The 14,363-nt window shown below is 41.8% G+C and overlaps 1 protein-coding gene across 2 annotated transcripts in view; it reads left to right on the top strand.

The window, feature by feature from the left end:
• Nucleotides 1–3,082: 3,082 nt before the first annotated feature.
• Nucleotides 3,083–14,363, top strand: part of TBXAS1 (thromboxane A synthase 1) — a 191,140-nt gene continuing 179,859 nt past the window's right edge. Inside the window, exon 1 of one of the 2 annotated variants that reach the window (XM_009243284.4) lies at nucleotides 3,083–3,332. In XM_009243284.4, coding sequence (XP_009241559.2) covers nucleotides 3,241–3,332 — 92 coding nt within the window. In that variant the 5' untranslated portion in view covers nucleotides 3,083–3,240. 2 annotated transcript variants of the gene reach the window in all.

Raw genomic sequence — 14,363 nt, forward strand, 5'->3', positions numbered from 1 at the left:
TCCTGTAGCTGAACGTGGATTATTTCAGGTGACCCCTGGAAAAAACGAAGCTCTGTTTTGTGAGAGAGGATGGGTTAGCCTCTCTGTACAGATCCCGATGGAATGGGATGAAGGAGAGGTAGTCTACTGACAAAGGGGTGGGAAGTCTAAAAGGGCTTGAAATGCAGCCAGGAGCAGCCAGATGGGGTGGTGCAGTTGGGGGACACTAAGTAGGAATAACATGGAGGGACACTAATAAGCAGGGAACTACAGAGGAATAATTTTCATAATACGTCTATTAAAAACAGGGAGGCAGGGCAAATGGTCAGAAGGAAAGGAAGGTTCTTGGCACCTGTGCAGTTCACTATCTTATTTGTGGCTGTAACTCACAGCTTCCCCTGGATTTAAATACCAAATTTATGTTGATGGCTTCCACGTTTGAATATAATCTTTCGAGGAAGAGCATGGGCTTTAGAGTCACACAGCCCATGCCTCAGTTTCTTCCTCTGTAACATGGGGTTAACCATAAGATTTACCGGCTAGGTGTGTGTATGAGGATTAAATGAGTTGACACATAGGAAAGCTCCTAGAATCATAACTAGTGTGTAGTAAGCACTCATAAATGACATGATCATGATCAATTGTTATGATTCATATTTTCAGCCATCAGTGCTCTCTGGCTCGACACCTCCACTCAGATGTCTCCAGGGCATCTCAGGCTTAACAAAACTGAATCAGAATTCTTGATTTTCCCAACAATACCCCACCTTTCCCAGACTCCCTGTTTCAGTGAATGGCACCCAATGTACCTGTAGCTCAAGTTTGGAACCTGAGGGTTAGGTGTGGTCCTCCTTTCCCCTTCCCTTTCGTATGCGCCCCACCAGGAACTTCTGCAGAGCACAAGAGCCCACCCCCAAAATATATTTCAAGTCCATCTACTTCTTCCCACCTCCCTCTCTCCTCTAGCCAAGCATCCCTTCTCTCTGGGTGAAGGCAGCAGCCTTCTGTGTGCCCTCCCTGTCTTTCCTCTCACTCCTCTCCAGGGAATCTGCACCTGTGACCACAGCCTTCTGTAACAAATGTACCTGTGACCATCCTAAGACCTGTGGGGGCACAGAAAAGGAAGCTCATAGCTACCCCTGCTGGCTTTTGGTGTCCATTTGCATGAAATGCCTTTTCCTACCCCTTTACTTTTTAAGTTGACGTGAGTCCTTATGTGTCATCAGGTGAGTCAGGCAGCAGATAGTTGGTGAGTTCTTATCCATTCTGCAGTTCTGTATCTTTTAAGTGGAGCATTTAGGCCATTTACATTCAGTCTTAGTATTGAAATGTGAGGTACCATTGCATTCATCGGGCTTTTTGTTGCCTGTGTACTTCTTAGTTTGTTTTTTGCTTTTGTTTTTTAACTTGTATTTTTGTTTTCTAGGTCCTGCGTGATTTATGCTTTAAAGAGGCTCTGTTTTGATGTGTTTCCAGGATTTGTTTCAAGATTTAGAGCTCCTTTTACCAGTTCTTGTAGTGGTGGCTTGGTAATGATGAATTCTCTCAGGATTTGTTTGTCTGAAAATGACTGTATCTTTCCTTCATATATGATGCTTAGTTTCACTGGATACAAAATTCTTGGCTGATAATTGGTTTGTTGAGGAGCCGGAAGACAGGGCCCCAATCCCTTTTAGCTTGCAGAGTTTTTGCTGAGAAATCTGCAATTCATCTGATTGGTTTTCCTTTACAGGTTACCTGGTTCTTCTGTCTCCCAACTCTTAAGATTCTTTCCTTCGTCTCAACTCTGGATAACCTGATGACAATGTGCCTAGGCAAAGATCTTTTTGCGATGAATTTCCCATGTGTTATTTGTACTTCTTGTATTTGGATGTCTAGGTCTCTAGCTAGGCTGCAGAAGTTTTCCTTGATTCTTCCCCCAAATATGTTTTCTAAGCTTTTAGAATTCTCTTCTTCCTCAGGAACACCAATTATTCTTAGGTATGGTCATTTAACATAATCCCAGACTTCTTGGAGGCTTTGTTCATATTTTCTTATTCTTCTTTCTCTGTCTTTGTTGGATTGGGTTAATTTGAAGACCTTGTCTTTGAGCTCTGATTTTCTTTCTTCTACTTGTTCAATTCTATTGCTGAGACTTTCCACAGCATTTCGCATTTCTAAAAGTGTGTCCAAAGTTTCCTGAATTTTCTGTTATTTTTTCTTTAAGCTGTCTATTTCATTGAATATTTCTCCCATTCAATACTGGGGGAGTGTGTTGGGAGAGGAAGGTCTCCCTTTCCCACTTCCGCAATTCGAGCACTCACAGTATTTGGAGTGTCTTCTGGGTCCTGCAGGAGCAGTCCAGTTCCTTCAGAGAGTCTGTGGCTCCTTTTGGGATTGCTGGTTTTTTCTTGCAGTTGATCTGGACTAAAATTCACCATGGAAGCCTCCAGATGCTGCTTTGTCTGGAGCTGCAATCTAGTCCTGCCACCCGTCCACTATGATCTCCTCCATCTCTCTGTCTACTTTAGTCAGATAAGCTCAAAGCTAGGACAAAGGACCCATATATGAGCCTACGGATCTGCCTTCAAACACTTCAGAAGCCCTCCAACTCACCGTGAGAACGCTGACCCCAATCGGGATCTTTGCTTTGCTCCAACAGCCAGACACTCAGAGAGGTCCTCAGACCCAGCAACTAATGGACTTGGTGGGATGGTTGTCCTCAAAGCAGCCAGCATTTTTATCAGGCTGGCGCCCAGTCATATTTTTCTGGGCTATTCAGAGTCTCTTGACATGTATCTTCACTTAACTGTGAATTTTAAAAATTAGAGATGGATGTAGATATAGATATAGATGTAGATATAGCCATAGAGATAGATATAGACATAGATAAAGATAGACATTTTGGAGAAGAGTCTCTCTTTGAAGACTTCCTCTCAGAGTACAAGTCCATGGTTACAACCATTTTGTTTCTCAGCAAACATGGGGAAGTTTGCTTTTCCTCTCTGAGGAAGTTAATATAAATGTTTATTGACAGTGCAGTCATCAAGGAATAAAGTTGCTGATTCATTCCTTTACACTGAAACCCTTTGTTGTGCCCTCCTCTTCCTTCCTCTTTATAGGGAGACACTCTGAGAAAGAGCACATCGTGGGGGCCCACTCCATGTGATGTTTGCTTAGTTGCCTGTTCCCTTTTCTACCTGCAGAGCACGGTTCCCATAAGGGCAGCGGGATCAGCCTCCTGTCTCATCTGGAAGACCACCACTCTGGGGTCTCAGAGGAATGATGGAAGCCTTGGGGTTTCTAAAATTGGAAGTGAATGGCCCCATGGTGACGGTGGCCCTGTCAGTGGCTCTCTTGGCCCTCCTGAAGTGGTAAGTGCAGCCAGCCCTAGGGACTGTGACAGCGTCAGCAGTCTCACCCTGGAGCCTTGCTGGTGCCATGGCGGGGTATGTGGGAGTGTGTTTTTCTTCTTTTCTAATCTAGCGGGAGTGAGTATTAACACAGCTTCAGAATTAAAAGCAAACAGCCAGGTTAATCTTTTGCTAAAATGCATGAGCTTGAAGTGTCAGGAAAGGCTGGTGATTCAGTGACTGAGAATGCTACACATAATTAAGTTTGAAAGAGATGGAAAAAGAAACAAATTGGAAAGGCATTAGGTTTGGGTAGAAGTATTTCCTCGAACCCCGTCATATCTCCTCACCTCATTTTTCTAAAATCCTCTGTCCTTGTTGGATTTACAGTGAATTCAGCCTCTTGGTTCACTTACATTCAAAACAAAACAAGACTTAGGAGCTGTTTGGCAAATGTGGGCCTCTTTGCGGGAAGTCATCGAGGGGGATTTCTGTAGGGTTAAGGACAAAGTGGTAGATCTAATTTCTCATATTTGATAGAAGGAGATGGATTCTGATGAACATAGTGTGTGCAGCTCTGACAAAATTTGAGACCCTGAAAGGATCTCAAACTTGAACTCCGAGTTGCTCCCCTGTGGTTTTGTTAATTCAACAGCAAATTTTCCTAAGCCTGACTCTGGTGTCTGTAGATCGAAGGCCTCATAATATGCTACATTTATGCATATTCACCCTGTCAGTTAAACTTATTAGAGTTACCCATTCAATCAAAAGCACCTGGATTTAGATGGCTCTGGCTTTTGAAGGCAAAGTGAGTGGAAAAAATAATGGAGAACTGGAGTCCGAACAGAATTTTAATTTATGTTTTCGGTAGTAATAAAGCCTTCTCTAGATTAATAACTGGGAAAGCACTTTGAAAAGCATCAAGCATTATGCAAATGTGAGGTATTATTCTTTTGGAATTTGCATAGCTGAGAGTGGAATTCACGTTTGATGTTCTATGATGATGAAATTACTTCTTGGAAATTGGCTCTGAAACCCAGCCTCAGTCCCAGTGCTGTTTTTCTTTTTAACTGGTTTAATTATTTTTTTTGAACTTTTTTATCTCATTGTAGCTTATCTTGGATTGAAACTGGCCACATGTAAAACCAAGAGCAAATGGTAGCTCCTTCCCTACCCCCAGCCCCCAATAATCCATCTTAATGTGTTTTTATGCTCAGGGAAGCCCGAAGCACAGTGTCTGACATGCAGAAAGTGCTTAGTCAATGTTAGCCACTATAATTAACTATCTATCGTCTATGTAACCTAAAAGAAAATAAGTCTTTAGTGGTTTAGGTTTATTTTTAATTTCTTACTAACATGCTTATTCATATTAATCTCATCAATAGCTATGCTCTGACTGTGGTTCTCAAAGTGGACATTTTTTTACATTTTTGTTTCAGTCTTTGTTGTGTCTGAGCCTCCAGCTCAGTGCCTGGCATGTAGGAACACCACACCATTCAGCAGGGCAGCTGTGTGTTTGCTGTCTATTCTTGAGCCATATTAATAACCGGTTCAAAGATGCAGAGATTAAGATAAATGTACCAAGCAGAAGTGGTAAATAGGAAGTGAGAGCTGACTTCTGTTTGTTATTGCAAAAATATTTATTAACCTGTTAATGTGTGCCCAGTCTGGAGGAGGCCCTGGTACAAGGTCAGGAAGCAGGAGATCTGGAGCAGGTGCCCAAGGCAGGGGAGACACAGAGGTTCTGGGGGTGAGCTCGATGTCCATACTGCAGGAGGAGCGGAGGCAGCAGGAGAGAGTTCGCGGCCCTGGCTCTGGTGCTTTTGGGTCCATCCCTTGATTCAGTGCAAGGGGAACAACCCTTGGGCTTTCAACCCTTCTGTTCCGGGTGAGACTCTAGTCAGCCACTAAGCAACAGCCACCAGCTTGAATGAGGCAAAGCCCCCTTCCTGCTTCATTCTCTTGAAAGGATATGTGTGGAAGAGACAGGGGTGCTTTTCCTCCAGTGAGAGGATTCACAGGCAAGGAAAGATGCAGGTGTAGAGACACTTGCAGGAGAAACTGGCAGGGGGAGTGGATTAAACACTGCAGCACATTAGTCTTTGCTTTAAGTGTTACATGTGCCATCCAGCCAGGTGAGATGGCAGCAGAGAACCTAAACCCTGAGAAGGTGAAATCAAATGGGCTGGGCACAGTGGCTCACACCTGTAATCCCAGCACTTTGGGAGGCCAAGGCAGACAGATCACTTGAGGTCAGAAGTTCGAGACCAGCCTGGCCAACATGGTGAAACTCCATCTCTACTAAAAATACAAAAATTAGCTGGGCATGGCAGCAGGTGTCTGTAATCCCAGCTACTTGGGAGGCTGAAGCAGGAGAATCACTTCAACCTGGGAGGCAGAGGCTGCAGTGATCTGAGATCATGCCACTTCCCTCCAGCCTGGGTGACAAAGAAAGACTCTATTGCAAACAAAACAAAACAAAACAAAACAGAAGGATGGGAGGATGGAGGGGATCATGGTGGACAGGAGGCAGGACTAGATTGCAGCTCCAGACAAAGCAGCATCTGGAAGCTTCCATGGTGAATTTTAGCTCCAGATCAACTGCAAGAATAAACCAGCAATTCTGAGGGGACCCACAGACCCTCTGAAGGAAGCAGATTGCTCCTGCAGGACCCAGAAGACACCCCAAATACTGTGAGTGCCCCAACTGCGGAAGTGAGAAAGGGAGACCCTCCTCTCCCAACACACTCCCCCAATTTGAGTGGGAGAAACACTCAATGAAATAGATAGCTTAAAGAAAAAACAATCGAAAATTCAGGAAACTTTGGACACACTTTTAGAAATGTGAAATGCTCTGGAAAGTCTCAGCAATAGAATTGAACAAGTAGAAGAAGGAAATTCAGAGCTCAAAGACAAGGTCTTTGAATTAACCCAATCTAACAAAGACAAAGAAAAAAAATAAGAAAATATGAACAAAGCATCCAGGAAGTCTGGGATTATGTTAAATGACCAAACCTAAGAATAATTGGTGTTCCTGAGGAAGAAGAGAATTCTAAAAGCTTGGAAAATATATTTGGGGGAATAATCAAGGAAAACTTCTGCAGCCTAGCTAGAGACCTAGACATCCAAATACAACAAGCACAAAGAACACATGGGAAATTCATCGCAAAAAGATCTTTGCCTAGGCACATTGTCAGCAGGTTATCCAAAGTTGAGACAAAGGAAAGAATCTTAAGAGCTGTGAGACAGAAGAACCAGGTAACCTATAAAGGAAAACCTATCAGATGAATTGCAGATTTCTCAGCAGAAACCCTGCAAGCTAGAAGGGATTGGGGCCCTGTCTTCCAGCTCCTCAAACAAATCAATTATCAGCCAAGAATTTTGTATCTAGTGAAACTAAGCATCATATATGAAGGAAAGATACAGTCATTTTCAGACAAACAAATGCTGAGAGAATTGCCATTACTAAGCCACCACTACAAGAACTGGTAAAAGGAGCTCCAAATCTTGAAACAAATCCTGGAAACACATCAAAACAGAACTTCTTTAAAGCATAAATCACACAGGACCTAGAAAACAAAAATACAAGCTAAAAAGCAAAAGCAAAAAACAACAACAACAAAAAACCAAAGTACAGAGGCAACAAAGAGCCTGATGAATGCAATGGTACCTCACATTTCAATAATAAGACTGAATGTAAATGGCCTAAATGTTCCACTTAAAAGATACAGAACTGGAGAACGGATAAGAACTCACCAACCAACGGTCTGCTGCCTTCAGGAGACTCACCTAACACATAAGGACTCACATAAACTTAAAGGGGTAGAAAAAGGCATTTCATGCAAATGGAAACCAAAAGCAAGTAGAGCAACGGTAGCTATTCTCATATCAGGCAAAACAAACCATAAAGCAACAGCAGTTAAAAGAGACAAAGAGGGGCCAGGCGTGGTGGCTAATGCCTGTAATCCCAGCACTTTGGATCACAAGGTCAGGAGTTCATGACCAGTGCGGCCAACACAGTGAAACCCCACCTCTACTAAAAATACAAAAAAAAAAAAAAAATTAGAGGGGTATGGTGGTAGATGCCTGTAGTCCCAGCTACCTGGGAGGCTGAGGCAGGCGAATCACTTAAATCTGGGAGGTGGGGGTTGCAGTGAGCTGAGATTGCACCACTGCACTCCAGCCTGGGTGACACAGCAAGACTCTTTCTCAAAAAAATAAAAAAAAGAGAGAGACAAACAGGGACATTATAGAATGGTAAAAGGCGTTGTCCAACAGTAAAATATCACAATCTTAAACATATATGCATCTAAGACTGGAGCTTCCAAATTTACAAAACAATTACTAATAGGCCTAAGAAATGTGGTAGACAGCAACACAATAATAGTGGGGGACTTCAATAGTCCACCGACAGCACTAGGCAGGTTAGCAAGACAGAAAGTCAGCAAAGAAACAATGGATTTAAACTATACCTTGGAACAAATAGACTTAACAGATATATACAGAACATTTCATCCAACAACCACAGAATAAACATTCTATTCAATATCATATGGAACTTTCTCCCAGATTGACTATATGATAGGCCATAAAACAAGCCTCAATAAATTTAAGAAAATTGAAATTGTATCAAGCACTCTCTCAGACCACAACAGAATAAAACTGGAAATCAACTCCAAAAGGAACCTTCAAAACCATGCAAACACATGGAAATTGTTAAATAACCTGTTCCTGAATGAGCATTGGGTAAAAAACAAAATCAAGATGGAAATTAAAAAATTCTTCTAACTGAATGACAATAATGACACAACCTATCAAAACCTCTGGGATACAGCTAAGGCAGTGCTAAGAGGAAAGTTCATAGCCCTAAACACCTACATCAAAAAGTCTGAAAGAGCACAAATGGACAATCTAAGGTCACACCTCAAGGAACTAGAGAAATAGGAACAAACTGAACCCAAACCCAGTAGAAGAAAGGAAATAACCAAGATCAGAGCCGAACTAAATGAAATTGAAACACACACACACACACACACACACACACACACACACAAAATAAAAGATAAATGAAACAAAAAACTGGTTCTTTGAAAAGATAAATAAAATTGATAGACCATTAGCAAGATTAACCAAGAAAAGAAGAGAGAAAATCCAAATACCTTCACTGAGAAATGCAACAGGAGATATTACAACTGACACCACTAAAATACAAAAGATCATTCAAGGCTACTATGAACACCTTTACGCACAAAAACTAAAAAACCTAGTTGAGATGGATAAATTCCTGGAAAAATACAATCCTCCTAGCTTAAATCAGGAAGCATTAGATACCCTGAACAGACCAATAACAAGCAGTGAGATTGAAATGGTAATTAAAAAATTACCAACAAAAAAAAGTCCAGGACCATAAGGATTCACAGCAGAATTCTACCAGACATTCAAAGAAGAATTGGTACCAATCCTTTTGACACTATTCCAGAAGATAGAGAAAGAAGGAACCCTCCCTAACTCATTCTATGAAGCCAGTATTACCCCAATACCAAAACTAGGAAAGGACACAACCAAAAAAGAAAACTACAGACCAATATCCTTGATGAACATAGATACTAAAATTCTTAATGAAATACTAGCTAACCAAATCCAACAACATATCAAAAAGATAATCCACCATGATCAAGTTGGTTTCATAACAGGGATGAAGGGATGGTTTAACATACAAAAGTCAATAAATGTGATACACCACATAAACAAAATTAAAAACAAAAATCATGTGATAATAGATGCAGAAAAAGCATTTGACAAAATCCAGCATCCCTTTATGATTAAAATTCTTAGCAAAGTCAGCATACAAGGGACATACCTTAATGTAATAAAAGCCATCTATCACAAACCCACAGCCAACGTAATACTGAATGGGGAAAAGTTGAAAGCATTCCCTCTGAGAATTGGAATAAGACAAGGATGTCCACTCTCACCACTCCTCTTCAACATAGTACTAGAAGTCCTAGCCAGAGCAATCAGACAAGAGAAAGAAATAAAGGGCATCCAAATTGCTAAAGAGGAAGTCAAACTGTCACTGTTTGCTGACAATACAATCGCTTACCTTGAAAACCCTCAGGCTTCCTCCAGAAAGCTCCTAGAACTGATAAAAGAATTCAGTAGTTTCCAGATGCAAGATTAACATCCACACATCAGTAGCTCTCCTATACACCAACAGTGACCAAGCAGAGAATCAAATAAAGAACTCAACCCGTTTTACAATAGCTGTAAAAATAAATAAATAAATAAATAAAATACTTAGGAACATACCTAACCAAAGAGTTGAAAAGCCTCTACAGGGAAAACTACAAAATGCTGCTGAAAGAAATCATAGATGACACAAACAAATGGAAACACATTCCATGTTCATGGATGAGTAGAATCAGTGTTGTGAAAATGATCATACTGCCAAAAGCAATCTACAAATTCAATGCAATCCCCATCAAAATACCACCATCATTCTTCACAGAATTAGAAAAAACAATTCTAAAATTCATACAGAACCAAAAAAGAGCCTGCATAGCCAAAGCAAGACTAAGCAAACAGAACAAATCTGGAGGTGTCACATTACCTTATTTCAAACTATACTATAAGCCCATCATCACCCAAACAGCATGGTACTGGTATAAAAATAGGCACATAGACCAATGGAACCAAATAGAGAACCCACAAATAAACCCAAATACTTACAGTCAACAGATCTTCAACAAAGCAAACAAAAACATAAAGTGAGGAAAGGACACCTTTATCAACAAATGGTACTGGGATAATTGGCTAGCCACATGTAGGAGAATGAAACTGGATTCTCATTTCTCACTTTATTCAAAAATCAACTCAAGATGGGTTAAAGACTTAAACCTAAGACCTGAAGCTATACAAATTCTAGGTATAACATTGTAACAACCCTTCTAGACATTGGCTTAGGCAAGGATTTCATGACCAAGAACCCGAAAGCAAATGCAATAAAAACAAAGATAAAGAGCTGGGACCTAATTAAACTAAAGAGCTTCTGCACGGCAAAAGGAACAGTCGGCAGAGTAAACAGACAACCCAGAGTGGGAAGAAATCTTCACAATCTATACATCTGACCAAGGACTCACATCCAGACTCTACAATGAACTCAAACAAATCAGTAAGAAAATAACAAACAATTCCATCAAAAAGTGGGCTAAGAACATGAATAGACAGTTCTCAAAAGAAGGTATATATATATACCTTCTTTATATATATATAAATGGCCAACAAACATGAAAAAATGCTCAACAACACTAATGACAGGGAAATGCAAATCAAAACCACAATGTGATACCACCTTACTTCTGCAAGAATGGCCATAATCAAAAAATAAGAAAACAGTAGATGTTGGTGAGGATGCGGTGATCAGGGAACACTTCCACCCTGCTGGTGGGGATGTAGACTAGTACAGCCACTATGGAAAACAGTGTAGAGATTCCTTAAAGAACCAAAAGTAGAACTACCTACCATTTGATGCAGCAATTCCACTACTGGGTATCTACCCAAAGGAAAAGAAGTCTTTATTTGAAAAAGATACTTGAATATGCGTGTTCATAGCAGCACAACCCACAATTGCAAAATCATGGAACCAACCCAAATGCCCATCAATCAACAAGTGGATAAAGAAACAGTGGTATATGTATATGATGGAATACTATGCAGCCATAAAAAGGAATGACTTAACAGCATTTGCAGTGACCTGGATGAGATTGGAGACTATTATTCTAAGTGAAATAACTCAGGAATGGAAAACCAAACACCATATGTTCTCACTGATATGTGGGATCTAAGCTATGAGGATGCAAAGGCATAAGAACGATACAATGGACTTTGGGGACTTGGGGGGAAGTATGAGAGGTAGGCAAGGGATAAAAGGCTGCCAATATGGTGCAGTGTATACTGTTTGGGTGATGGGTGCACCAAAATCTCAGAAATCACCACTAGAGAACTTACTCATGTAACCAAATACCACCTGTATCCCAACAACTTATGGAAAAATAAAAAAACAAAAACAAAACAAAACAAAAAAGCAAAAGGCACACCAAGGTTGCTTCTTGTGCTCTCAACCAGCCTGTGAGTTGTCTAAGGGCGAGGGCCAGGTCTCCTATCTCGTTACAGTTCTGGAATCTTCTGCCAATGGCAGGGATGCTCTGCTAGCATGTGGTTGAAGGTGGTAAAGTTAAGAAGTCCACATCCATCAGCCCCGCCCCAGGACTCACTGTGGGGCTCCTGCTCCTTCAGCGGGCCCCCTGTTGCTCTCTCCCCTACACCCTGGGCTGGGGTCAGAGCGACGCTGTTTGAGATGCTGTGAATGGTCCTTTGTTGCTGCATGAGGCCTCCTCTTTCCTTCAACTCCAAGCTCAGGGGTGCTTCCTCAGGGAAGTGTTTTCTGTTTCCAAAGGCACTTAGGAGCCCCCTCTCAGCATTACTTTTATCCCATCTCTGTCCCTCACAATACCTGGCACATAGTTGGTGCCTAATAAATGCTGACTGAAGGCTAATTCCAACCTCTAAGCTCTGCCTGGTGCTTTCTTCCTGTGGTTCTTCTCTTGGCCTTCACAGTTCCATAGAAATCTAAATTCTCTTGCCCATGTGACCCACTCCCTTTCCTGAAAGCTTGCTGTGTTTTCAGTTTGTGTCAATTTGCCATGCACTGTTCCAGTTGCTGCAGATGGACTGTTTTTGTATCCCTTCTTATCCTGTAGAGCAGACACCATGCCATGTACTTAATGCACACTTCTTAATTATTAGGTGTATGCGTGAATTTGGAAAAAAGACAAAAAAAAGTCTTTCATTTAAAAAGACACTGTTTCAAACTAGGCATAGTACACTTCGATCATTTTCCCAAAACTGCACTGGACACCATTTTTCCATGATGATCATTTGATTTAAACTGACCAGTGTGTGGCTGAGCCCTGTGAACTGGGGCATCGGGGGATCAGGGCTGCACCACCAGGGCTGGAGATGGAGCTGGGGATAGAGACTGTATTAGGTGGAAGTACATGGAGCACATGCTAAGACGATTAACACACAAGATAACATATTTTAAAAACTAATTTTTTCCCATATAAAATGGTTTAAAATTCTTACTTCTGGAAGAGATTTGATGTACGAGAAATGAGTTGTATGAGTTGAACGTTGCTCGAGGCAACCGTAAGTCCTAGCGTATTTAATCTTTCAAGCAACACCTAAAGACTGGCAGCTGGGTTCCTGTGGGGAGGATAAAGATTGCTTTATTCTTTAAGAACCAGTGTAAAGAAATAGCCCAGATAGCAATAGTGGATTTCTTTCTGGGATGGGGTTGTGGGTGATTTCTTTTCCCTTCTTTTAGTCTTTCTGCATCTTTTGTATTTCTTTAATGAGTGTGAATATTTAGCAAAAAAGAGAAATTTTACTAAAAAGAGTGGGAAACTGCCCCCTTCTAGTGGTGGAGGGGAAAGCAGTTTCATGCTTTAGGCGTGAGGTTTCGGGACTGTAGTCTAACTATTTCTTCCAGTGGAGTGGAATGCCTGAAACGATTTGGAGTAACAGGGCTGATGAAGCAGCGAGGAAGGTGAGTAGCTATCTAAGCAAGTATGTGAACACAGCCTGGAAGGGCTTGTAGTACCAAGCTGCGCTTAAAGCTCAGGTACCAAGACCCAGAAGTACATAATCAATTCAACATCAAAAATAGGAAGTCAGGCTGGGTGTGGTGGTTTATGCGTGTAATCTCAGGGCTTTGAGAGGGCAAAGTGGGAGGATCACTTGAGCCCAGAAGTTTGAGACCAGCCTGGGCAACAAAGACAGACTCTGCTTCTACCAAAAAAAAAAAAAAAAACAAATAAAAAATTAGCCAGGTGTGGTGGTGCAAGTCTGTAATCTCAGCTACTTGGGAGGCTGAGGTCGGAGGATCTCTTGAGCCCAGGAGGTTGAAGATACAATGAGCTGTGATTGCACCACTACACTCGCACTCCAGCCTGGGTGACAGGGAAAGATCCTGTCTGTAGTCCCAGCTACTTGGGAGGCTGAGGCAGGAGAATCACTTGAACCCAGAAGGCGGAGGTTGCAATGAGCCAAGATCACACCACTGCACTCCAGCCTGGGCAACAAGAGTGAAACTCTGTCTCAAAAAAAAAAAAGGGGGGGGGAATTTCAGATACAGAGTGAGTTAGTGTTCTGATCAAGTCTCATTCTAAGACCGGTTTAAATTGAAATGTGATTGGTGATTATTAAGATTTAAGACTATCACAGATTATTAAGACTTAAGTTTACCACTATGCCTGGAAGTTCCTTTCCCAGAGAGTTTGTTCTACATGCGAGAACTGGACTCTAATTCTAGACCCACATCTACTCCAGACTATATTTAAAGGCACCATTGGGATGGAATATGGGAGCCAAGATGAGAAATCTGAAGAGGAAGAAGCCATGTAGGTATTCCCTGGCACAATGAGAGGTGAGCTCTGGAAAAGGTATCCCGCCTCCAGCATGTGGGGACTGAAGATCAATTTGCCCACCATTTCCCAACTTCGGTTCCTAAAAGTGTTTGGGAAATTAAGTCTAAATCAAGCCCTTCTTGGAGATTCATAGCATATCAAAGGCCCTGAAAGGTTCTTTAATAAAGAAACCTGTTCAGCTTTATTTAACCCAGTGTTTTCCCAACGTCTTTGCTAAAGTACTGCTGCATATGGCCGTGGTGGGTTGGGCAATCTAGACCTGCTGAGATGGTCCCTTGAAAAGGGCGTTCGGATGCGTTGGTAGCTGCACAACCAGTGGAAATGGAGGGGCCACAAAACGGAGGAATAAAACATTCAAATTGACCCTTTGCAAGCTCTGAGGTTCCAGGCTTGACGTCTTGTTTCCTTCAGGGCGCAGAAAATGTGGAGTCTAGTGAACAGAAGCAGGGCCCATGCGTAGGGGTGGTCCAGGTTTACACCAAAGAAAATGACTACTACCCACAGCTGGTTGGCAAGGTCGCAAGAGAGCGCCTCGGAGGTCATGAGTGTCCCTCACCATCCGTAG

This window comes from Pongo abelii, chromosome 6 (genome assembly GCF_028885655.2).
Source record: "Pongo abelii isolate AG06213 chromosome 6, NHGRI_mPonAbe1-v2.0_pri, whole genome shotgun sequence".
Classification (NCBI taxonomy): Eukaryota; Metazoa; Chordata; class Mammalia; order Primates; family Hominidae; genus Pongo; species Pongo abelii.